This window comes from Bos indicus x Bos taurus, chromosome 2 (assembly GCF_003369695.1).
Source record: "Bos indicus x Bos taurus breed Angus x Brahman F1 hybrid chromosome 2, Bos_hybrid_MaternalHap_v2.0, whole genome shotgun sequence".
NCBI lineage: Eukaryota > Metazoa > Chordata > Mammalia > Artiodactyla > Bovidae > Bos > Bos indicus x Bos taurus.
Window position 1 is genome coordinate 43,521,297 of NC_040077.1, and position 27,479 is coordinate 43,548,775.

Consider the following 27,479-nt stretch of genomic DNA (forward strand, 5'->3'; position numbering starts at 1 on the left):
TATATGATGTTTATTATTTTATATTTATATATCTACAACTAATATTTATTATGAGGTAATAAATTATTTAAAATAAGCTTATCTAAAACTTACCAGTTCAAATTTCTAATACAGTAACATTAATAGATGGTGTGTTAGTCCCTCAGTCCTGTCTGACTCTTTTGCAACCCTATGGACTGTAGCCCTCCAGGCTCCTCTGTTCATGGAATTCTTCAAGCAAGGATACTGGAATGAGTTGTCATTTCCTACTTCAGAGGATCTTCCCGACCCAGGGGTCAAACCTGGGTCTCCTGCATTGCAGGCAGATTCTTTACTGTCTGAGCAACTAGGGAAGCCCTAATAGATAAAACCCACAGAAATAAAGACTTACTGGATTTCAAAAAAACGAGGTTCAATGGTCAAGAGCAATTAAAAAAAAAAAATCTGTTAAGAAGTAACACTTTTAACTTGCTGAATACACTGCTTAACACATAACAAAATTATAATGATCTCGTGAATTTCCAAAAAGCACCATCTAAGAAGGAATTAATGGTTTCATTGGTGGCTCAATGGTAAAAAATCTGCTTGTCAATGCAGGAGACACTGGTTCAATCCCTGGGTCAAAAAGATCCCCTGGAGAAGGAAACGGCAACCCTCTTGCCATTCTTGTATTCTTGCCTGGAAAATCCCATGGACAGAGGAGCCTGGCAGGTTACAGTCCATGGGGGTTGCAAAAGATTTGGACAAGACTTAGCAACTAAACAACAATGAATTAATTATAGGGTACCTTGTTACACATACACCATGGATGATGTACACCCTTAAGACCCAGCCTGAGCCATTCTGTTTCCTTTGCCGGCCTGGCCCAGACAGCACTGTTTCATAAAGAAGTCCAGGAAAGAAGATGCTCACCTCACATCCTTCAGCTCCTTCCTCTTTCTACAGAATTCTCCTCTTCTCCTTGCTGAGGTGTACCTCCCACCTGTAATCTCATGCCTATTCTCATCTCCCCATTGAGATACAGTGAACCAAGGAAGCATCTTTCAGAACTCTATGACCTCGCACTCAGGATGAAAAGTAATTTTCTATCCTAATAGGCAGTTTCACTAAAATAAATTACCTGCAAAGAGAGTGAGCCTACAATACAGTTTCATGGATTAACACCTATCAATCTATCCAGCTCACAGCCATCAGTGCCTCTGGAATCTTATCACCCAACCTTCAAAATGTCACAGCAGCTGCCTGTTGATAATGCACAGCCAATGTGTTCTAACAGTACTTGGCTCCTTTCAAGGGTATTTCAAGTCATTTCAAGGGGCTTGGGTAAGTCATAATCCAATTCTTCTCTATTATTATAGTTCCTGAGAGTAAGTGAATGAGATTATTTCTAGTCCATTTCTTATTTCAATTTGATTCCAAAAAAATTAATTTTCTTTCTCAAAAGGCCATTCACTTAAAAAGTTTTAGGCTTATATCAAAACTCAGAACACACCCTTTGCTTGACAAAGCTGTAGCTTGGAATGCTATTGCAGCAGAGCCCCAGATTTTAACCATGAAAGGCAAGCCTGTGCCAAAGATAATTTTTTTTCAGGACAAGTAGTTTTTAAAGGTAATGTTCCCTTTTAATTTCTGGGAGTTATAAACTCCTAAGTATCAGGATACTTTTAGATAGAGAAGGTAACATTCTCTGCATGAATTTCCTTAGGGATATATGTGGCTCAGAGGTTAAAGCTTCTGCCTGCAATGTGGGAGACATGGGTTCGATCCCTGGGTCGGGAAGATCCCCTGGAGAAGGAAATGGCAACCCACTCTAGTATTCTTGCCTGGAGAATCCTATGGACGGAGGAGCCCGGTGGGCTACAGTCCACAGGGTCGCAAAGAGTCGGACACAACTGAGCAACTTCACTTTCACTTTCATATCATTATTATACAACACTGTCCAATTATTATTATATTATTTTCAACAAGCAAAAAAATAACTGTTATCATATATTGAGAGTAATTGTTGTTGTTTAGTCACTAAGTCATGTCCGATTCTTTGATACCCCATGAACTGTAACCTGCCAGGCCCCTCTGTCCATGGAATTTTTCCATGCAAGAATCCTGGAGTGAGTCTTTCTCCTGGAGATCTTCCCAACCCAGGGTACAAACCCATGTCTCCTGCATTACAGGTGGATTCTTTACCACTGAGCCACCAGAGAAGCCTTGAGAGTAATTGCTTTGTATTAAACCCTATATCAGGTCTTTCATAAGTTATCTTTAGTCCTTGCACATGTGGTAGTTCGCTCCAGTAGCGTCCAACTCTTTGCGACCGTATGGACCATAGGCCACCAGGCTCCTCTGTCCATGGCCTTCTCCAGGCAAGAATACTGGAGTGGGTTGCCATGCCCTCCTCCAAGGGATCTTCCTGACCCAGGGATGGAACCTGTGTCTCTTACATCTCCTGCATTGGCAGGCAAGTTCTTTACCACTAGCGCCACTTGGGAAGCCTCATTTAATCCTTACAACATTCCTATAAGTATTATTATTCTTATTTTATAGATGAGAAGTTAACTTAGGTCACATGATAAATACAGAGAGTTTATGTATAATAATTTATTTAAGTCAAAGAACTGATAAGGGGGCATGGCAAAAATAGGTCAAGATCTCCCTTTCCCTAAAGCAAATAAGCACCCAATTACCTTTCTAATATGGTATCTCAAAGAGTACAATAAAAAATCTAAGGATTCCCTCTACAGCACCTTGCATTTCCAGAATTTCTCTTTGTACTCATTGATTATATTCACACTCCTAATTCTTCAAAATTTTTTCCCCATCAAAAGTGGTCAACCCAGTTAGCTTCATAAAGAAGAGTCCATTTCAGGTTTGGGTTTTCAGGACAAGCAAATCAGGTCAAAATCCCAGTGTGTGGTTTCATTCCATATAAGGGTATGTCAGACAATGCACTTTTGTGAATTTTTGTGCTGCTAATGCCAAAATTTTCCAAGCGTTTCACATAGGTAGTAGACAAGGGAAAACTTCAGCTGATGAAGATGAAAGAAAAATGCAAAACTCTTTCAATGTGCTTATAGTATCCTAAACAACAAACCACGCCAATTGCTTGCAGATTTGTACTGGCTTCTACTCAACCAGAGTGCTTCTACTCTGCCAACTTTATATTGGAAATGATCACCTTGCCTTGGTATTTGATGGTCAATTTCACATTATTTCATCAATGCTTGAAGAAATGCTTTTCGACATTCTGTAGAAATCCTGGCTACAGATCAACCCACCATTTTCAGTCAAGAAGTGTCAACAGTAAGGGGTTGGCCTTACCAAGTGGAATCTAGTTCCGGATCCCTGAATATTGCAAAATATTCAAATTTCCTAAGCTCTGGATGCCCAACTATATTATATTAAGTCACCACCACTTTCACTCCCAACAGACAAGCTCCATCGCTTTGATCCCAGAGCCCTGATTATCTTATTTCCTTTCAGGGAAAGAACTGCCAGATGAGGCCAGATAAACAAAAGGACAGCATTCTGAACAAAACATCTGGCTTTGCAGCCGCCGACTTTGGGGAAGTCTCTTACCTTCTCTGTCCCTTAATTCTTTTAATCTGTGAAAGGAGCAATCAATTTAAGCAATCCTAAATTTCTCTTCCAGTTCTGTTTTCACGCCACTCTGATCCACTGTTCTACAGCACACTTTCTGAGACAAAGGTGATTATCAACCTTAGGTTAGAATCAGTTCATTTTCCACATATTTCACTCTCTAGGTGCCAAGCATGTGAAATTATCCTTAAGGAAATGAATATTCTCACCCAGGTTCTGCAGCTAAAAATTAACCTTACATTTCTTTGACTTAAAAAAAAAAACTTATGCTGAAATAACTGTGGAAAATAACCATTTGGATGGGTTATACCAAATATAGTCAGAAGACGAAGTAAACTGTTATTTGGGTAATTATTTTACAGAAGAGTCTGAAAAACAAAAATGTAACATACATGTAAAACTTCATTTCCAGTAGACCTATCACAGGGGAAAATTCTAAAAGATCTGAAGTCTATAGTTTTTTCCTTGTAAGTCTCAAAGACTCAAAATCCAGAGGGGTTAAATAATTACCAGGTGTTAAACAGGTACTTTGGAAAGAACAGAAGCTATAAAAGAAAATACTGATATCATCTGCCTTAGAGACAAAACACGTTATCTGAAAGTACTGTATAACTCTGCCATACAATTCTGGAGAAAGGGGGTGTGTAATGAAGTTGTACTTGCTGGAGGCAAAGCAACCATGCTGTTGCATGACAAACTCTTTGAAATGGTTAGTGCAGAGATTCCCCAAACTTCGCTTTCATGGTATGGATTTACACTTCATGGTCCTAAAATTTGGGGACGTAGGAAGAAGAGACTCAGAACAAAGTAGGTAGTAACACAAGGAGGTAAGTCAAGTGACTCTGCCCTCTTTTGGCCAGAGAACTGAGAAAAGTACAAGGCAGCTTCAAGTAACCAACTCAAAGAACTCCAGGGAAGGCTTCAAGATCTTCCAGGCTCTCAGTCTACATTACTTGTTGGGGGTTCCTATCTTTCCAGAGAATCACTCTACATACACCATCACTGAACGCAAGTAAAGAATTTTACTATTCTCATAAACATCCCAAATCAAGGACTGTCTGTCCTGCCTCTACTGATTCTTTTACAGTGAGCAATTCAAGAACTAAAAGGTTCCACCCGTCTAAACCTCAGTCAAAACTTATAATGAACAGTAAATAAGCTTAGTTCTTTGGATATGATTCAGTCACTCTCTTAAGTGTCCAAAAGCTTTACAGCTAAAATGTTCAGTGGGAACACTTACCCAATATGGTTGGTTCTTAAAGAAATTTCCAGTTCTCTTAGCACTTGTGTGGATTCTTGAACACGCCGTCTGAATTTCTATAATTCAAGAACACATATTCTCACAAAAGATATTTTAGCAAGTGTTATAACTGTAGCTTACTTGTAGTAAGTTTAACAGAATACAGAAACATCTCTGCTTCTAAAGTGGGCTTCTCTCACATTTTTTGCAAAGCACACAAATTTTTCTCATTGTTAACAGTGTACACACAAGGACTAGGGAAAACGACTTATTTCATGTAATAACTGTCTCTAAGTAGCTTATTTTTTTCCCTATCCCACAATACAATACAATACCTATGCGTTGGGGACCCTAAAATCATTCGTTTCAATGATTCAGTAGGGCTCACAGGTCCCAACATATAGTTATCCTTACAGCTAGGATTTATTACAGCAAAAAGTTACCAAGTATAATCCACTAAAGGAAAAGGTGCATAGTGTGAAGTCCAGAGGAAACCAGATACATGCTTCCAAGTCTCTCCCGAGACGAGTGACAAATGACAATATTTGTGAAATGTTTTCAACCAGGGAAGCTCATTGGAAACTTAGAGTTGTTATTTAGTCACACAGTTATGTTGACTCTTTGCAACCCTGTGGACTGTAGCCTGTCAGGCTGCTCTGTCCAAGGGATTTCCCAGACAAGAATATTGGAGTGGGTTGCCATTTCCTTCTCCAGGGGATCTTCCCAACCCAGGGACTGAACTCACATCTCCAGCATTGGCAGGCAGATTCTTTACCACTGAGCCTCCAGGGAAGCCCAGACACTTAGTACCTGGGATTTCTATTGGGGGTTCATCACTTAAACACTCTCTGCCGAGCACATACCAAAAGTGCAGACTTCCAGAAGGAAAAGAGGCACCCTGCATAAACCATGTGGTTGGCATCAAGAGTTCAGGCACAGTGAGTCATTATCAACAGGGAATGCTGGGAACTCTCCCGAAATTCAAGTGTCCGGTTGCCAAACGAGAGCCAACCTTGCAAGCATGCTTTTACGAGGTGGCGATCTCAGACCTGCTATGTTTATTCTTTGCTGCATTACTTCATGTGGAAGGTCCCTCTAGACACTTCCCTTCTGCCTGACGAATGTCAAAATTCCATGTGTCCTCAGGGGCTCCTTCTCTGCTGCCATGACTGCAGAAGGAACAGGGTCATCCAGCTCCAAAGAGAAAGGCATCCCAAGGACAAAGGACAGGAGGAAGGTTAGAACAGAGGAATCCAGGATGTGGGGAGGGGAGCACCCTGCCACAGGCCGGCCTTGGTGCCCCAGGGCAGACTGGACTCCCGCTCAAAACAGATGGGCTCCGGCTACCCTTGCCTCCTCTTCTGAAGGTCCTTGTGCTTCTCCACAGCTGCCTCTCCAAAGACTCTCAAAAGTTTCCCCCCGACTGCCATTCCTGAAGCACCCTGAAGACCTTCTCAGGTGTGCAGCATCCAGGAGATGTGAAATAAAAGCATCCCTGATGCCATGAAAAACCAGAGCCACCCCCAATTTGTCAAGAATGGCTTAAGACAAAACACAGTCATCTGTAGTTTGGAGGGACATCTAAGCCCAGTGCTTCCTGGAGAGCTTTCCAGCAAACGAGGACTGGCCTGTGGTCACACAGCTGAGGAAACCACTTCCAGGTGTGCTGGCTGCTCCAGAGGGGCCAGTCCCATGGCTGAGTCATAAGCCTTGGGCTGTCTGCACATGTGCCTCTCGGAAACAACTCAGAGTTCATCCCCCGCAACCTGTGCTGGTTCCCTAACTCAGTCTTATGCTTCCTCAGGGAAGGTCATACCTCATACAGGGTGACAAGGACAACCGGGATACCACCAAGGATCTAACTGAGTACAAAGGAGGATCCGCTGAAGGACTAAGAGGCACATATCAAAACAACGTAGCTCAAAATACTGAGATATACAGGTATGACAACAATAGCAGGTCATATTTATCAGGCATTTACTATGGAAGGCGCTACACTTTTGCAACTGCAGGATTAACTAAGACACAACTAAACTGACTTCATTGCGTGTTCTGTTCTCTGGGGGAACTGTTTGAATTTCAGTTGGACTCTGCACCAAAGAGAAACCTTGGCATATACTTCCCTAACACATAATGACTGCCAACACTCTGCATCTGTACCATGTACCCAGGATGCTTTAAAAAACTTCAAAGGGAAACTGTTTGCCTGTGGGAATCAACAACAACAAAAAAAGAGTTGGGTACTATTTATTAGCAGAGTTCAGCCTCCCCCAGCCCTCTCTATAAAAGGCAGGCTCAGGGAGGAGCCCACGGAGACAGCTAAGCCCTGGAGACCCGTATAATAGGTTTCCTTCTCCATCTGCGGCACCCACAGAGAACCAGACTTCTCTCTTCATGGCCCATCGCCTTTCTCCACGCCAGACATGAGCACACCCCTGTAAAGTGCAGACTGAGCACCGCCTGGTATATTAAATAAGGAGGCTGGTTTGGAGAGATATCTAATTTAGGCTCTTCTTTCCCTGCCCTACAGGGTTTCATTTAAAACTACTTAGAAGAAATAGAATATGCTTAAGAATTTTTTTTTTTTTAAGAAGACAGCAAATTAAGAATCTTCAATTCAATGAGAACAAAAGGATTAATGAATGAAGTACTTGAGGACTCCAGATGCAGTTAAGGGGAGACTGCTCAGTTTAGACTGTCTGGCTAAAATGGGAAGCCTGATCGCAAATCTTTTACCCCATAATGCAACTGAGAATTGTAAACTCATTTCAACTGCAAGCCATGCTTTACTCCAGGCAAAATCTCCTTTTCTCCTGACTTTAAGCATGACAATTATGTTGAGTAGAACAGATCATTTCCTACTGCCAGCTCCTGACAGAACTCATACTAAAGCGGGGATGGTTGATCCAATGTCCATTTTAAGTTTTTGGTTTTTTGTTTTTTTTCCTGAGAGCTGAATGACTGATCTTGAAAGATGAGGCTCAGGCCAAATACAACCATTCAGATGAACACATAAGGCCAGGGCAGAGATGTCAGAAATGAAGGTCAGTCCAAAGAAACATCCTTTGTCTGGGGTCTCTTTATGAAGTTATTTGCAAGGAAGCAAAACACTTTCCGTGCAGCTGATTTGTTGTTGCTTTTCATTTTGCATCCTTTGCCTTATTCTTTATCCTTTTCCAAGGGAGAACTGGAACTGGGCCAGAAGATCCCGCCTCCTCCCTCCAACCATCTTCCTCCCCAGGGGGCTCGGGGCTGGAGTCTTAAGTGCGCTCTAGGAGTTTTCATATCTTGCTTTTTAAAGAATTTGACAAATATTGAGATGACTGTCCGGGGATGGAAAATACTCTGGATGAGGGGACCTCTCAATACAGTACTGGATTCTGCTACATCTAGCTTGGGGCTTCCCTGGTGGCTCAGATGGTAAAGAATCTGCCTGCAATGTGGGAGACCTGAGTTCCAACCCTGGGTCGGGAAGATCACCTGGAGAAGAGAACGGCTACCCACTCTGGTACTCTTCCTGGAGAATCCCATGGACAGAGGGACCTGGCGGACTACAGTCCATGGAGTCACAAAGAGTCAGACACGACTGAATGACTAAACACACACACACAGAGCACAGGGGGAGTGTGCTCAATGCTGGGATCTAAGCCATCTAGCCAGAAGGTTTACAAGCTAGGGGATTTCTGAAAATATTTCTTATATAGAATTTTGCTGCCCTTGTGCAAAAGAAATAATTTTTTTCTGGGTTCTGTTTTGTGCATATGGGTACACCTTCCTTTAATTTCCTCTAATCTGATGAAATTGAAGGCTGCTATATCTTTGGGGAGGGGGACAAGAAAGAAATTGAGAATTATGCAGCTGTCGCACAGTGGGTAAGGAGAAGGTGGGACGAATTGAGAGAGTAGCATGGAAACATACACATTACCATATGTAAAATAGGCAGCCAGTGGGAATTTGATGTATGATACAGGGAGCTCAAACCTGGTGCTCTGTGACAAGCTAGAGGGATGGGGTGGGAGGAAAGTTCAAGAGGGAGGGGACATATGTATACCTATGGCTGAGTCATGTTGATGTACAGCAGAAACCAACACAATATTGTAAGGCAATTATCCTCCAATTAACAATAAATAAGTTATAATAAAAAAGAATTGAGCAGCTGTCTCATTAAGGGGACCTGACAGAAGTTCTGTGTTAAAAAGAAACATGTGTACCATATTTAGGAGGAGGGTATTAGGATACTTTGACAGGTGCATTCTTGGAAGAGGAGGCTACGTCATACATGGCTTCTAGGTGACAGCAGAGGTCCACAGACCATTTGCCTCATCACTCCTAGACTTCACTTCTGCTTGACTATATAGCAACCACAGGACAAAGGGCCAGGAAACATCCCAAAGGAAATAGTAGTTGTTCTCCTTTGCTTGATTTCTTTTGGCAGAGTGAGGGCAGTGCTTAGAATGGAAGCAGGAAACAAAATTAAAAAATGTATCTCCAAGCCAAGAGACCCGGAAACAGCAGCTAACTAGGAAAAGTGTGCCTTTCTGCTCCTGAGTCACGTGCTGAAACAACAGAGGGAATTCAGCTCAAGATATTGTCAGGGCAGCCCTGAAAGCAGGAGCTGTGGCAGGTCAACCGAAAAACAAGTGCTGTCTGGTGACGAGCCCTTCACCCATCGTGAGCAAGGGCAGCTCTGCCCTGAGACATCCCAGGGCTGATCCAGGCCCACCGGGCTGTGCCAGGCTACATGCTTTACCACGAGGCATCAGTTTAAACCAATTGTGTGGCTGCACAAAGCAGAGCTTGTTTGTAAGAGGAGAGAGTCTGCTGAGAATGGAATGAGCTATTCTCTCCTTACCTTCTCGGGGCCTGGGGCACGGCTGGGGGAGAAGCCGCGAAGAGCATCAACACAGGATGTGAGCACACAGCTGGGATGACAAAGCCCCAGTGATTTTTCAAGGTCTCTGGAAATGCACCAAGGCATGGAAGACAAGTATTCTCTTTGCGAGGCCTTGTTTTTCTGGGGGCCTGAACACCTCTGAGCTGAACTAACCACCCAGTATAATTATAAATGGCAGCTACTCAATAACCATCAGAGGTACATGACTCCCATCTCAGGAAAGAACTTTTAAACACATTCTCAAGAGAGGATGACTTTTTTCTTTGTCTTTTAATGCTGTCAGGCTCCAACAACCCCAGGATTGTTTCCCCGGAGGCACCAGCAGAGTTTATAACAGAGAGGAAGGAAGGGCTCCTCCAGGGCACGAGGATTGTCCCTGCCAGTGACAATCCAGGAAGCGACAACATGCAGTGGAAACAAATCCATCTTACCTTCCTGGTTACTGCTGGATCCAGATAGCCTTTGAGCTTTTGAATATAAGTATGGGGAGGGTTCTTCACCTGGAATCGTTCCTGCAGGAAGCACGAAAGTAAAGTGAAAAGCATGAAAGCTCTGAAGGCGTGAAAGTCATATTCACACAGATTGATGCCGCTGATCCAAAGCCAAACGCACCTGCAGCGTGACTGTGGTGCTGCAGAGAGTCATTGGTTTTGAATCTTCAGAGTAGATGTTCTTATCCCCTCTTTGCCAAAGAGGAAACTGAAATTTAAAGGAACTCAGTCCTTCCCTAAGATGAAGCAGCGAGTTAGGGACACCAGTGGATTCAAACCCATGTCTGCTCAACCTGAGAGTCTGACCTGCTTTCCCCATGGGGCTCTGCAGCTCCCTTTCTGGAAATCATCTGTCTACTCTGTGTGCAGGGTCCTCTTTCAGCAGGTCTTCCATCTGTTGCATATTCTTTGAAGCTCTTGTTAGCAGATTTTTTTCTTTTGAATTTTCATTTTATCTTTGGAAATACCCAAAATTTGACTCAAACTAGATTAAATTGTTTCAAAAATGAGCAATGAGGCTACTGCTCAGAGATTGCAGGGAGTATGTGCATATTTGTGTGCATGTGTGTGACCATTAAAGGATTCCTAAGGCAGTTTCCAAACCAGAAAACCCCAAAATATTATGACTAAAGACACAATCACTGAAACAGCATATAATATATATATATATATATATATATAACACACATGTATCTCAAGGTGATATTTGAATGCAGATCTGGGCTGAGGCCTGAGACTCTGCATTTCTAACATGTTTCATGCCGATGCTGAGGATGGAAAGACCACACTTTGAGAAACTCATGTCCATGTGTATTAAATTTTATAGGCCATAATGTCCAAAGCAAAAGTAGTAGTAGTAAACTAGACAAATCCAAAGGCCCACACTATAAAATGGTTAAGTACTATATCACAGGCATATCATGATATACTACATTCTGATGAAAAAGAACACACTGTATTGCACGGTGCTATTTGGATGGGTCTTATAAACCTGTGGGGGCTTCCCAAGTGGCGCCAGTGGTAAAGAACTGGCCTGCCAATGCAGGAGACATAAGAGTTGCTGGTTCAGTCCCTGAGTTGGGAAAATCCCCTGGAGGAGGGCATGGCAACTCACTCCAGTATTCTTGCCTGGTGAATCCCATGGACAGAGGAGCCTGGTGGTCCATAGGATTGCAAAGAATCAGACATGACTGAAGCAACTTAGCTCAGCAAAGCACTATAAACCTGATGCTGAGATGAAAGAGAATACATGATTTCTTTAACAAGAGGCAAAATTCAATACTAACGGTTAGGGACACAAACATGAGTGGTTTACTCTCACACACATACACACACACAGCTGAGTGATTTGCATAAAAATAATAGTCAAGGACCAAGATGGGGAAGGGGAATACAGACTGATTCTGAGAGGCTGGCAGTGTTCTTTTTGACCTACCAGTAGTTACACTGTGATAATTTTATCTTACTTATTACGCTATTCTTAAATTTCACAACTTTTCCTGTATACATGCTGTATTTGACACGCAGAAAAAGGTTATACAAATCAGCTCCAAAAGGGAAAAAACAAAGATTCATCATGAAATCAGGACAATTCTTATCAAGTTTTTTTCTACACACAACTCAAAAGATGTTTTCCTAGGAACTATTTTTAGCCTGATTATTGTTTACACCAAAATGGAATTCAGTGTTTCACAATGTTGACAATTGGCCAGCATGATAAGTGTTTGTTTATCCCATATAAATTTGTATTTCTTCAACACAGGGAGCCACAACATTCTTCCTGGTCCACTCAAGGTTTCTTTGCTTACAGATTTAGAAATGCTATATTTCAATTGCTAAATCTTATTATTATCAAAAGATCATTTTACTTGTGAAAAAATATATTTTATTACTTTTTAATATTACTTTAAAATAAAGGAAAGTGGCTTATAGTGAGACACCTATTAATACTTCCCCTTTACTTAAAAATGATCATGGCAAATTTCGTAGTATACAAACTCGCTCTCCACAGAACTGTTTTAAAAAAAAAAGGTCAGCTTATCATTTCTAACTATCCCCCCGAATTTTCAATCCCACAAGCAACTTCTAAATAATGATTCACACATATGTGACGTCTTGGGTGCCACTGTGTCCATGTATCAAATCCTAATTTTTTTTTTTTTTTTTAGTGTTTAAAAAAAAAAATCAGTTAGGATCCACCTGTCACAGGGTTTTAGCAATAGCCCAGCTGAGGGCTAAAATAATCAAAAAAGCACCCCATTTCCAAAATGAACCAATAAGTGATCTAGAAACCAGTTATTATTTCCAACCTTGTGTATGACAGCAGCTGATGCCAGGGATACACCTGGATATAAATGAAACAATACTTTTTAATAATACAATCCAATTACCCAAATTTTTAGACATCCCGTGACCAGCAACAACTCATATTGTATTCTATTCTACTATAGCCAATACTACCTACCTCTCTCTATAAAGTTCCTAACACATGAAACTCAGTGAATTTTAACTCTGGCTAATGTAGCATTTGCTTGAGGACCTAAAATTTTAAATCTGTGGACAGTTACTGAGAGATTTCTAATGTTTCTTCTTGGAGACAATGTCTTCACACCACAAGAGCTATATTTATTCTTTTAAAATAATTTGGCTGACTAGCATATATAATATATTGCCATTCACTCAGTTAGTAAAATCCCACTTTCTTTCTTAGGGTAGTTTTCTGTTTCTTACTTAAGACTGTGGTCTTGTCACCCAGAGGGGCTTTTGCAAATAGACACATTTGCTGGTACTGTTGACTTGATTGGTTTTCTTATAATTAATCCTTTGAAATTATGAACAGGGTCTAAATTTAACAAAAATACTTTTTCAAATGTGCTTAGGATTTGTTATTTTGTTTTAGGCATTTTTCCTTCACTTGTCCGAGTAACTTACTAATATTATTTCTAAGAAACATAAAATGAAGAAAATTGATGCTTTAAAACACAGTCAGGGGACTTCCCTGGTGGCCCAGTGGTTGAGAGTCTGTGCTTCCAATGCAGTGGGGGAACTAAGATCCCACCTGCTTATGCAACTAAGAAATAAACAAACAAAAAGATGATGATTGTAGATAAGTTTCAAAATGTCATTAAAATTTTTAAAAATTAAAAATAAAACACAGTGGGTCTACATCACGGTGACTTCTCAAAAAACTATGCGACTCTGCCTACCTCCAGGGATTCAAGTGAAATTTTTACAGAGTAAAAATACAAAGCCCAACTATTTTCCTACAAGTTGGAGTTGTTTGTCTAACCTCAAAAGGAGCTACTGTTTGAGTTATAAATCCAGCGCCTAGTGCACCAGGCCTTTTCTGTCTGTCTGTCTTCAACATGGCCATTTGGACAACAGAAACATTTGGGGGAATATATTGGAGAATTTCAGTACCATGCCAAAACATATTTATTTTGAAGAACTTTGGGTGGATTATTGGCACCATGCTTATTTAAATGAATTTTTTTTTCCTCTAAGTACTAGAATTTTAGATTTTGCATTGAAACTCAAAATTGGTATGACTGCAGTTTTCCATCATCCTCACTTCTGAGACTCCTTCATATTCCACATGTTATTTTCAATAACTAGTTACCTGCTTGTTCAACATCATTGATAAATGTAGCTTAATTAGATTAAGCCCCTAACTTATAGAAATATTATACATTACATTATATAGAAATATTGTTCTTAGGGATAAAAATTTGGTGATTCGTCAATAGGAATGAATAAGCCATCTGAAAGAGCTTTAAAAACACAAATTCCTTTCAAAATCTCTAATCAAGCAGCATCACTACCACTCTGACCTCCTGCCATTTATTTCCTTGTGTGACTGAACTTTATTCATGAGATATTTCTAGATGGGAAATAACAATGGCTCTGAGGGTTTTAATTATTCTCCATAAACACTCAAAGAACCGAGCCCAGATCCACTTCTTACTATTCAGGACATTATTGCTGACAAACTGCATTGAAAGAACCATGGGAGGAAAGAGAGGGGAGAACAGCCCTTAGAATCTTCACGAAGCGTCTGAACCTTTCGCAAATATTTTATTTTAATAAATTAGAGTGTTAGGAATTCAATTTCTCTGGTAACAACCAGAAAATGTCTTCCCATTGCTAAAAGCAACTTCATTTATACAAGTCCAGGAGCACAATTACTCTTTCCTCTGGAGCAGCACTTTCTGTTTCTCAAAGATAATCAATTTATCTTTCAACAACACGTCACAGTTTACCATATTCTTTAGACCTCTTAACTTCCCAAGCCTCCCTACCTGCCAAGTAGATACTAAGTCCATTTTACAGATGAGGAAACCAAAGCTCAGAAAGTAAATGATTTGCCTTAAATCACACACACCCACACACCCAGGTCAAGGATTCAAACTCAGGTTTTCTGACTCTGGTCCTTGTTCTTTTCACTACACTGTAATAAGTGTGCCCATCTTGCTTTTGATAGAATAAGTTTTTAAAAAACAGAAAACATGCTATACTTTGAGTTCTGCTGCTGCTGCTGCGTCGCTTCAGTCATGTTCGACTCTGTGTGACCCCACAGACGGCAGCCCACCAGGCTCCCCCGTTCCTGGGATTCTCCAGGCAAGAACACTGGAGTGGGTTGCCATTTCCTTCTCCAATGCATGAAAGTGAAAAGTGAAAGTGAAGTCGCTCAGTCGTCTCCGACTCTTCTCAACCCCATGGACTGCAGCCTACCAGGCTCCTCCATCCTCCATGGGATTTTCCAGGCAAGAGTACTGGAGTGGGGTGCCATGGTCTTCTCCTATATAGATAAATACTTGGCACTCAGTCCTTAATAATGTTCAAAGAATTAAACTTCTTTTAGATGCCATATACAAGTCACTTCTCGCATAAATTACAGTTTTTGAAGTTTAAAAGTACACAAAGAGACTGAACACACTCTGTATGGGGCACACACCCCGTAGGTTCCATGTTAGATATGTCAGCCACACTCAGGTCATAGCTAAAGGACTTCTGCAGATAAGCTTGTGCTGTATCTCTCATGGCTCTGAAACTGCCTAGTGACTTCCATAATTACACATTTCTCATTAACTCAATCCACTAAGGCTTACACCAGTGTCCCCTCTCCCCACTGGCCCTCAGCAAAATCACTGACTACACACAGGCCAGCCCTGCAGATAAGGAAAAAAACAAAGCATTGACTGGATTCCACTAATGACCATGGTTCAAGTCTCCGGCAACCCAAATTAGAAAACCAGGTCATTCGTGTAATGACCTCTAAGGGAAAATGATCTAAAAAGGAGTGGATATGTGTATGTGTATATAACTGATTCACTTTGCTCTACAGCAGAAACTAACACAACATTGTAAACCAACTATACTCCAATCAGGGCTTCTCTGGTGGCTCAGTAGTAAAGAATCCACCTGCCAACACAGGAGACACAGGTTTGATCCCTGGGTGAGGCAGATCCCCTGGAGGAGGAAATGGCAACCCACTCCAATATCCTTGCTGGGATAATCCTGTGGACAGAGGAGCTTAGTGGACTACACGGGGCTGCAAAGATTCAGACATAACTGAGTAACTGAGCATGTATACTCCAATTAGAAAAAAAAAGAAAAAGAAAATCAGGTCATTCTTTAAAGAACTTAAATGAAGGGACTGTGAGAGAGATGTGCTAGATTCATTAGCTAAGTCACGGTGCATGGAACTCATCTGCTATGCTACAATATGGCCTTCTCTATTAGACACAGATGGGCAGCCTTGGATTCTTTCTAACCAGCTGAACTGTTTCTCTGGGGCCTCCCCCCATGCTGCCCTCTCCCCACCTAAATCTAATAAAGTTTGTCATTGAAAACCTTTCTGCATAAAGGTTTGGAATTGGACATTCCACTTACCTAGTATATTTCTGATCCCTTGCATCCTTTCCATCCATGTGTATAATTATATGAGAAATTACTTAATTGAGGTTAATTGGCTGGACTTACAACAAGCATGTTATAAGCATTTCCGCTCCATAAATTCTATTTGGATAAGCAACTCCAAAATCAAACAGAATTACATTCAAGTTTATCTTATACCTTCATATTCTCAGGTTTACGGAAAGAAACTATAGTGAGTCTCTAGGAAATGAATGGCTCATGGGGAACACACTTCGTGTTGAGTTTTCTCCCTGTTTGGGACAGTCACAGGTCACTGGCTCTATTTCAGTAGTGGATTAAGCAAAGCTATACAAACTGCTTAAACACCCTTAGAGACAAATTAGACATCAGCATCATTATGCCATTATTAATGTTTCATTATTCTGCTCCTATAATAAATTTAGATGGTGAAAATTCAAAGGGATTTTTTTTTTTTTTTTTTGCTTTTGGGCACATCATCAGCTCTCCAAGCTTGAATGATTTTTCTTCCTAGCTGAAAGTATTTGGCTTCCTTTCCCAAGGCTGAGTAAGCCAACTGTTGTTTCTAAATGAGCTCTAATTACAATCAGCATCACTGCTGTCAGTGAGTAGTCATTTGTAGGACTTGGTGCTCAACGCTCTCCAGAGCTACACTGACAGGAATAACCTATGGCCTCAAAGGGTTTCCCTCTAAAATGGAGAACGCTGACATGAGTAGGTGAGGAGAAAACTCAGAAATAAAATATTGCATGAATATTGTACATAGACAGAAGTGATTTACACGATACAGCAGAGACCAAGAACTAGTGCGTGGGTGCAGGGAACAGGTGCCAAGACCAGAAACCAGGTGTCGAAGCAGAGGGACTAAGGTAAGCCATGACATCTCAGCCCTCACAGGGGTAACAACTTACACACACAGGGAAGAAGCTCACACGAACAGACCCGGATTCCCCTAAGAAGCTGAGAGTATCAAAGTCCCCGAGGGAAAGTACATTCCTTATTTCCCCAAAAAGGAAAAAAAAATTCTGAAACTTCAGAAAAGCTGCCAGATGACTACCCCACCTACAGAAAGTGTGTGCATGAAAAAGGAGGACGGTTAAGAGAAAACAAAGAACAAGTTTTAAGACTCTACCTACTTATAACAATATACAGCCAAGAAAGCACTTTCACATGGAATTCTAATTTTGTCTAAAGACTACCAGAGGCAGCTAGTGCCAGCTGTGCTACTATTTAGAAGGATCCCTGTGGTTATTACTGGATGAAAACATTTTACTAGAGGAGTCCCGGCCTCCGAACATCTTAAATCTTGCCATCACATTTAGGTCTCCTTTTTCCAGGCACTAACATTAAAGATGCCAAAGTGAAAAAATAAAAAAACTTAAAAAAATTTTTGTGGTCACTTCATTCTTCCATTCATCCAGAACATATTATGCAAGACACCGTTCAAAAAGCACAAAACGAAACAAATTGGATTCTAAAGTGTTAAATCTCATCTGAAATACAACAGATACTTCTGTAATACAAAGTAGAATATGATCAGAGCCATGTGTGATCCTCTGGAAGTTCAAAGAAAGGTAAGGCTCTTTCCAACCGAGACGATCAAAGGAACTTCCCCGAAGAAACTGGCTTTTGAATTGCGTTTTGAAGGACACACAGCATATAGATATCCTGGGACAGTGTGAGAGGCAGGAGACAGAAATTTCCAGATGGGGAAACGTGAAAATAAAGGCAGAGAAGCACAGGGTGGGTGCTAGCAACTTCAAGGGCTTTAGTTCGGTTCCAGTAATGCAGTTTATGAAAGGCAGTGGCACAAAGGGGCTAAACAGTGCGCTGGAAAGGACAAAGGCAGGTGTCACATAATAAGCAAATGTGTGCATATAGAATGGACAACAGGGAGCCTACAAGGAGTTCTAAATAGCAGAAGAACATATAACTCCCTTTTCTCTATTCCCGACTTTAAAAGTTGGCCATATCTGCCCTTAGACTAGACTTGACTAATCAGCATGTCAGATTCATTCCACAGCCATAGTTTCTTGGAGAGCTGTGAAGCATTCTTCAGCTCTGCATATGAAATCATTTTCCTAGTCTGAGAGGAGAGGACAACCTTCCAAGTGTTCCATTACAGCTCTCAGACTGAAAATAACTTTTGATGAGACTTTTCCAAATGATTTCCTTTATTTAGACTAGGAAAAGTCTCTTCTAGTTCAACAGGTCTTTCCTAATCAAAATATCCTATAATTCATTCCCTAATATGTAATATTAATTTGGTTTCTTTAAGTCTATTCATAGTTCATCATTTCCTCCTATTTAAAGTGTTTGAATTGAATTTGTAAGAAAGGAGGCCATACTAATAAAGCTTATCATCTTCTGCTGTCCTAAGCAAAGACTGAACCATGACTGCGCTTGTCACGTAGCAGTATTCAGTAAGGGCAGACGTCATGGTTATTGTTATTGAAGATCTAAGAATGGGCAGAGCGATGGAAGTCTGCATTTATGCTGGAAAACCTTCAAGATAATCTTCAAATCCTTTGCTCCGTCCCTTCAAGAGCCACAGCTTTCCTTTCTTCTAGACTGGAATTTCTTAAAATATACACAACCAAAGACCTGCATCTGAAGAGGTTGAGGATGCTTGTTAAATCGTAAAAATTCTCCTGGCCCAATCACAGTACTAAGGAACCTGTAGTTTCTTAAATTCTCCAAGTAGGCCTTCTGCCACTAAAGCTCATTAATCATAGCTTTAGATTATACTTCCAACTTGGATAGCTGAATCTTTCTCTTTATTCACTCTATAAAGGGAATGTGCATATCCTTGGTAACCAAAGACTTAGGAATATTTTCAGTTAGGTTTAAAGACACAGACTTACATTATAAAACTACAGGTACAGTCCATGCTTTCATGAAAAATTTGCAGTATCCCTGGAGATACTCTTCCTATAAAAACACAAGTGGTATAAACACACCTTATTGTTTCTTCATCTGAAAAATGGGAATATGAAACCCTTTTCCTCCATTATCACATATTCCTAAAACCTTTAAGTCTTTATTGAATTTGTTACAATATGGCTTCTGCTTTATGTTTTTTGGCTGTGAGGCATGTGAGGTCTTAGCTCTCCGACCAGGGATCAGACCCTCACCACCTGCACTGGAAGGCAAAGTCTTAACCACTGGGCCATCAGTGAAGTCCCCCAAAACCTTACTTAATAATGCCTTCCAAACAAGAATAACACACTGAAGATATTTTAGAGTCTCCTAAGCTAACCATGTATCATACAAATATAAAAGATATAGGAGGGAAAAAATAAATAATAGTTCTGATCCTGACCAGGGCAGGGGGAAAAAAAGAGAGTAAGTCTCAGATTTCTTATAGAAAAAATTGTGTATCTCAAGATTCAGAGAGAGCAATAATATTTTTCAATCATTCAAGAATGTGAAAGCATTGGAAGCTCTTGTTTTAAGAGTTGCTTTTCTGCTTCTCTGGTGACTCAGACAGTTAAGAGTCCATTTGCAATGCAGGAGACCCAGGTTCAATCCCTGGGTCAGAAACACCCCCTGGAGAAGATGATGGTTAGCCACTCCAGTATTCTTGCCTGGAGAATTCTATGGAGCAGAGGAGCCTGGCAGGCTGCAGTCCACAGGGTCGCAAAGAGTTGGACATGACTGAGCAACTGATAATTTCATTTTGGTCTTCCCTGGTGGCTCATATGGTAAAGAATCTGTTTGCAATGCATGAGACATGGGTTTGATCCCTGAGTGGGGAAGATCCCCTGGAGAAAGGAATGACAACCCAATCCAGTATTCTTGCCTGAAGAATTCCATGGACAGAGGAACTCGGTGGGCTAGTCCACGGGGTTGCAAAGGGTCGGACACAACTGAGCAACTAACACTTTCACACTTTCTGGACTGTAAGTTATACCATCTGGACTCTCTGAAACTTCATTTGCCCCAATTTAAACAGTGTGCAAATACATGGGTAAAATTCATAGAATTTCAGTAGGTGCTTTGGTGAACCAAAAGGTGTAATTCATATAAGTAAACCTTCAAATTAGACAGCATGGGAAGAGATGGAGATGGAAGCTGCCAATAATGTCAACAAGTGACTGGTACCACAAAGAAAACATCCTTATGAACAGAACATAAGGATGAAAATACAGGAAAAGTTATCAGATCTTAATCATTCCCATACCAATTTCTTTCATTTACTCAGCAGAGACGTAAACATAAGAATCAAGCAGATGTCACTGAGATAGTGGTCTACTGTAAAACTTGGTTTTGATAAATGTATTGCTATAGATAGCATTAACCACCTTTCTGCAAAAGGGGACCAATGAAGTGGTGAAAGGCTGTTCAGAAACAATATTTCTCTGAAAATAAACCACTGGAAATGTTCATTTTTAAAATGCATCACTTGGACTTTCCTGATGGTCTAGTGGTTAGGAATCTGCCTGCCAATGCAGGGGACATAGGTTCAATCCCTGTTCCAGGAAGAGTCACATGCCATGGGGCAACTAAGCATGTGCACCCCAACTACTGAGCTGCCATGTTGCAGCTCCTGAAGTCCACACCTAGAGCCTGTGCTCTGCAACAAGAGAAGCCACCTCAGTGAGGAGCCCACACACCAAAACAGAGAGTAGCCCCCGGCTAACCGCAACTAGAGAAAGCCCACACACAGCAACAAAGACCCAGCACAGCCAAAAATAAAGAAATAAATATTTAAAAATTAAAATCTATCACTTAAAATAGCACTATGAATCATGGAATACCTAGGGATAAATTTAACAAAATATATGCAAGACCTGTACACTAGAAATTTCAAAACATTCCAAGATATTAAAGACCTAAATAAAGAGAGATGCCACATACATAGATGGGAAGAACCAATACAGTATTGTTAAGACTGTCAGTTCTGAAATTGATCTCTGGAGTCATTGCAACCTCAATCAAAAGACTTCAGGGTTTTTCTTAGAAACGGACAAGGTGATTCTAAAATTTATATAAAAATGCAAAAAAAAAAAAAATAGAATAGCCAAAATAATTTTTACAAAAGAACAAAGTTGAAGAATTCATACTACCTGATTTCAGGACAGTAATCAAGAGTGTTAAATGGAAAAAGATCAGTGAAAAAAAAAAAAGATCAGGAAAAAAATAAAGATCAGGGAAACAAAATAAAGAAAACAAAAATAGGCCCACACATATATAGCCAATTCATTTTTCAAAGATACCAAGGTGGTTCATATAAAAACTACAGTCTATTTAACAAATGACTGAAATAACTGTATATACATATGGGGAAAAAGCAGTGAATCTCCAGCCTTACTTCATTCCATGCATAAAAATTAACTCAAAATAGATCATAGACTAAACATAAATATCAAAACCATATATTTTCTAGAAGAAAACAGAGGAGATAATCTTTGTCTGACTTAAGTGTGCAGATTTCTTAGGCTATAAAAATGAACCACTTAAAAAATAAAAGATAAACTAAATTCTGATTACCAGAAAAACTTTAATTCTCTGAAAGATACTTATGAATATGAAAATGCAAAGCACAAACTAGGAGAAAATATTTGTAAAATATATGTGACAGACTTGTATCCAGAATATATTTTTTTAAAACTTCTACCTAAAGTTGGAAGTAGGACCTGATACTTCTGGATTATTTGACATCAGCTCCAACTTAATGCTACCAATTTGTTTACTCTCTCATTCGAAGCTGGATGTTTTGATTGATTTTCTAATAAAATACAAATGTATCAACAATAAAAACTTCAATAGTTTATTTTTGTATATGGTGTTAGAAAGTGTTCTAGTTTCATTCTTTTACAAGTGGTTGACCAGATTTCCCAGCACCACTTGTTAAAGAGATTGTCTTTAATCCACTGTATATTCTTGCCTCCTTTGTCAAAGATAAGCTGTCCATATGTGCGTGGATTTATCTCTGGGCTTTCTATTTTGTTCCATTGATCTATATTTCTGTCTTTGTGCCAGTACCATACTGTCTTGATAACTGTGGCTTTGTAGTAGAGCCTGAAGTCAGGTAGGTTGATTCCTCCAGTTCCATTCTTCTTTCTCAAGATCGCTTTGGCTATTCGAGGTTTTTTGTATTTCCATACAAATTGTGAAATTATTTGTTCTAGCTCTGTGAAGAATACCGTTGGTAGCTTGATAGGGATTGCATTGAATCTATAAATTGCTTTGGGTAGTATACTCATTTTCACTATATGGATTCTTCCAATCCATGAACATGGTATATTTCTCCATCTATTAGTGTCCTCTTTGATTTCTTTCACCAGTGTTTTATAGTTTTCTATATATAGGTCTTTAGTTTCTTTAGGTAGATATATTCCTAAGTATTTTATTCTTTTCATTGCAATGGTGAATGGAATTGTTTCCTTAATTTCTCTTTCTGTTTTCTCATTATTAGTGTATAGGAATGCAAGGGATTTCTGTGTGTTGATTTTATATCCTGCAACTTTACTATAATCATTGATTAGTTCTAGTAATTTTCTGGTGGAGTCTTTAGGGTTTTCTATGTAGAAGAGCATGTCATCTGCAAATAGTGGGAGTTTTACTTCTTCTTTTCCAATTTGGATTCCTTTTATTTCTTTTTCTGCTCTGATTGCTGTAGCCAAAACTTCCAAAACTATGTTGAATAGTAATGGTGAAAGTGGGCACCCTTGTCTTGTTCCTGACTTTAGAGGAAATGCTTTCAATTTTTCACCATTGAGGATAATATTTGCTGTGGGTTTGTCATATATAGCTTTTATTATGTTGAGGGAAATCTGGTCAACCACTTGTAAAAGAATGAAACTAGAACACTTTCTAACACCATACACAAAAATAAACTCAAAATGGATTAAAGATCTCAACGTAAGACCAGAAACTATAAAACTCCTAGAGGAGAACATAGGCAAAACACTCTCTGACATACATCACAGCAGGATCCTCTATGACCCACCTCCCAGAATATTGGAAATAAAAGCAAAAATAAACAAATGGGACCTAATTAAACTTAAAAGCTTCTGCACATCAAAGGAAACTATTAGCAAGGTGAAAAGACAGCCTTCAGAATGGGAGAAAATAATAGCAAATGAAGCAACCGACAAACAACTAATCTCAAAAATATACAAGCAACTCCTACAGCTCAACTCCAGAAAAATAAATGACCCAATCAAAAAATGGGCCAAAGATCTAAATAGACATTTCTCCAAAGAAGACATACAGATGGCTAACAAACACATGAAAAGATGCTCAACATCACTCCTTATCAGAGAAATGCAAATCAAAACCACTATGAGGTACCATTTCACACCAGTCAGAATGGCTGCGATCCAAAAGTCTACAAATAATAGATGCTGGAGAGGGTGTGGAGAAAAGGGAACCCTCTTACACTGTTGGTGGGAATGCAAACTAGTACAGCCACTATGGAGAACAGTGTGGAGATTCCTTAAAAAACTGGAAATAGAACTGCCTTATGATCCAGCAATCCCACTGCTTGGCATACACACTGAGGAAACCAGAAGGGAAAGAGACACGTGTACCCCAATGTTCATCGCAGCACTGTTTATAATAGCCAGGACATGGAAGCAACCTAGATGTCCATCAGCAGATGAATGGATAAGAAAGCTGTGGTACATATACACAATGGAGTATTACTCAGCCATTAAAAAGAATACATTTGAATCAGTTCTAATGAGGTGGATGAAACTGGAGCCTATTATACAGAGTGAAGTAAGCCAGAAGGAAAAACATAAATACAGTATACTAACGCATATATATGGAATTTAGAAAGATGGTAACGATAACCCTGTATACAAGACAGCAAAAGAGACACTGATGTATAGAACAGTCTTATGGACTCTGTGGGAGAGGGAGAGGGTGGGAAGATTTGGGAGAATGGCATTGAAACATGTGAAATGTCATGTATGAAACAAGATGCCAGTCCAGGTTCAGTGCACGATGCTGGATGCTTGGGGCTGGTGCGCTGGGACGGCCCAGGGGGATGGTATGGGGAGGGGGGAGGGAGGAGGGTTCAGGATGGGGAGCACGTGTATACCTGAAATTTTTTTAATTTTAAAAATTAAAAAAAAAAAAACTTCAATAGTTCAATAATAAGACAACCTGATTTTTAAAAATAGGCAAGAATATTTGGCAAAACTAATACAATTATGTAAAGTTTAAAAATAAAATAAAATTAGAAAAAAAAATAAATAAATAAATAAAAATAGGCAAGAGATATGAACAGATCCTTCACAAAGGTAGTACACAAACGGCAAATAAGCACAGAAAAAGATATTCATCGTTAGGGAAAGGAAAAGTAAAACCACAGTTCCAGACACCAATGTGCTGTGCTGTGCTTATTCCCTCAGTCATGTTCAACTCTTTGCAACACCATGGACTGTAGCTCGCCAGGCTCCTCTGTCCATGGGGATTCTCCAGGCAAGAATACTGGAGTAGGTTGCCATGCCCTCTTCCAGGGGATATTCCCAACCCAGGTCTCCTGCATTACAGGGGGATTCTTTACCAGCTAAGCCACCAGAGAGATACCACTGCTGCTGCTGCTACGTCGCTTCAGTCGTGTCCGACTCTACGTGACCCCAGAGACGGCAGCCCACCAGGCTCCCCCGTCCCTGGGATTCTCCAGGCAAGAACACTGGAGTGGGTTGCCATTTCCTTCTCCAATGTATGAAAGTGAAAAGTGAAGTCGCTCAGTCGTGTCCGACTCTTAGCAACCCCATGGACTGCAGCCTACCAGGCTCCTCCATCCATGGGATTTTCCAGGTGAGAGTACTGGAGTGGTTTGCCATTCCCACCACTATATATATCCATAAAAATGGCTAGAATTAAAAAAACAATACCCAAGAGGTTGTGAGGATCTGGAGTAACTGGGACTCTATGACACAGCTGGTGGGAATGCAAAATGGTCCAGCCACTTTGGAAAGCACAACTGGTAAACTTTGTTGTATATAAATTATACCTCAGTGAAGATGATTAAAAAACAGTAGCTCAAAGTAATTTATTTAATAATTTATTTACTTTGTTACTGAGCATGCTGCTGCTGCTAAGTTGCTTCAGTCGTGTCCGACTCTGTGCGACCCCATAGACAGCAGCCCACCAGGCTCCCCTGTCCCTGTGATTCTCCAGGCAAGAACACTGGAGTGGGTTGCCATTTCCTTCTCCAGTTACTGAGCATAGCTCTTTCTAAAACCTGGTCTTGATATTTTGTTGGTCTCACTTGCCATAATTAAAAAGAAATCTACAAGCTAAATAGTCAACTTTGCCAATTAATACTTTTGTAATAAATAATGCACTCCAAGGGGGTCATACAGATCTCTTAGATTTACAATTCCCAAAATATTTACATAAGTCATTCATAATTCTACTTAAAAAAAATAAATTCTGGGAATTGTGTCACAGCTGTTTCCATCAAGGTCTGAATGTACCTGCATTCCTCAAATTATTACTTTATCTTCACTGACATTTCATGAGATTTGCTTTATCCACCATCCTTATTCAATCTGCCATGGTTTGCAGCAACCCAACACACATCCTTATTTCCTAGACATATATTCATCTTTTAAAACATAAAAACAAAAGTAACATGTGCTACCAACCTGAAAACCTAAATCTTAAAACTAAGCTCCAGTTGGGACTTTTATGATTTCTTTTTAGATATTCCACAATTTCCTATTTAACATAATAAACACACACATACTCACTTCTTTCTAATAAGCCCTTCTTTTAATCTTCAGATCACAAGGTTCAGATAGCTTCAATCTGTGATCCACATGGTCAAAATTAGTCATTAAATCAGGCTCTCAGGCAGTGCCTGACAAGGACAGGCTAAAGAGAGACGTGGAAGCGGCTCCTTTGAAATTGGTCATCGATGAAAACATTTGCTAGCTATGACAGAGATATATTAATACAATAACGCATCTATTACGGGTGTTTATTTCATAGGATATTAGATGGACTTGGAACATTGTATGTGAAACTATGAGCCCATACATCAATAGCCTAGTCAAGCCATTGGATCAAAGTTTTTGTGAAGAGGTAACAAATCTCAGCACAATGATGGTATTTCTAGCACCTGAAGATGCTGTAAAACCATGGTCTGGTCCATAGCTAACATCCATCATGTTGATACAGAATATACACAATCTCTTCCCCTACATACAGCTGTATGTATAAACCCAAACCACATTTCTAATTCACTTTCCTTCTATCTCTTTGAACCCACAACATCTACAGTCTAACTGGAAATCAAAACCAATTCCTTAAACCTATGGCTGATTCATGTTGAGGTTTGACAGAAAACAAAATTCTGTAAAGCAATTATCCTTCAATTAAAAAATAGATAAACTTACTTAAAAAAAAACAATTCCTATTTTTGCTATTTAAGTAAAATTAAAATGCTGTTTTACTACTATGGCAGGGATAAAGACAACAGATACCTCAATTTCCTCAGTGACTTCAGAAAATAACTTCTTTTAAAACATGTAATTTAAAGTTCATCAAGATCTACAGTGAATGCTACAGATAAGTAGGAGAGAATATGGGACTGAAAGCTCTGTTTTCAATTTAGTCTTGGGACTTCCCTAGTGGTCCAATGGTTAAGAATCTACCTTACAACGCAGTGGACGTGGGTTTGATCATTGGCCTGTGAACTAAGATCCCACATGCTGCAGAGCAACTGAGCCCATGTGCTGCAACTAAGACCCAATGCAGCCTAAATAAATAAATGTAAAAGAAATAAATTAAACCTTTTTCATTGTGCTTTTATGTACTTAGTCCCATCCAATTCTTGCAACCCCATGGACTGTAGCCCGCCAGGCTCCTCTATCCACGGAATTTTCCGGGCAAGAATACTGGAGTGGGTTGCCATTTCCTCCTCCAGGGGATCTTTCCAACCCAACCCAGGGATTGAACTAGAGTCTCTTGCATTGCAGGCGGATTCTTTAACTGCTAAGCCATTGGAGAAACAATCTTTTCATTATTTATGTTTAAGATGATATCTTATTCTTTCCTCAAGCTCTTCTTTTGAAAGATTCAGCACTGTGTTTTCTGAACCACTAATGTCACAGCACCCAGCTCATCACTCTTCACAGTGTGTACTCAATAAATCACTTAACAATGAATGGATTGATGAAAACAGCCACAATCACATGGTGATCCAGGTCATCCACTGGCAGTTTTTTCAAAAAACTTTTCCAAACCATTATGGTGCTTCTCAGAACATAAAAATTTTCAGTATTTTTTTAGTATCAGCTCAACCACTTGCTGGATAACTTCCCAAAAGTCATTTGACTTATCTTTTTCATGAAAATTAAACAAAAACAACCTTCCACAGCAAAGGTGACGAGCTAGATATCCAAGGCTTAAAATAATG

At 39.9% G+C, this 27,479-nt stretch overlaps 1 protein-coding gene across 10 annotated transcripts in view; it reads right to left on the reverse strand.

Annotated features, from left to right (window-relative positions):
- The window catches only part of FMNL2 (formin like 2), a 332,001-nt gene that overhangs the window by 100,738 nt on the left and 203,784 nt on the right, over positions 1-27,479 (reverse strand). For all 10 annotated transcript variants that reach the window (XM_027560496.1, XM_027560575.1, XM_027560567.1 and 7 more), the window contains exons 3-4: positions 10,139-10,219; positions 4,814-4,890 (exon numbers count right to left, since the gene is read on the reverse strand). In XM_027560496.1, the coding sequence (XP_027416297.1) occupies positions 4,814-4,890; positions 10,139-10,219 (158 nt within the window). The remainder of the gene's footprint in view (positions 1-4,813; positions 4,891-10,138; positions 10,220-27,479) is intronic.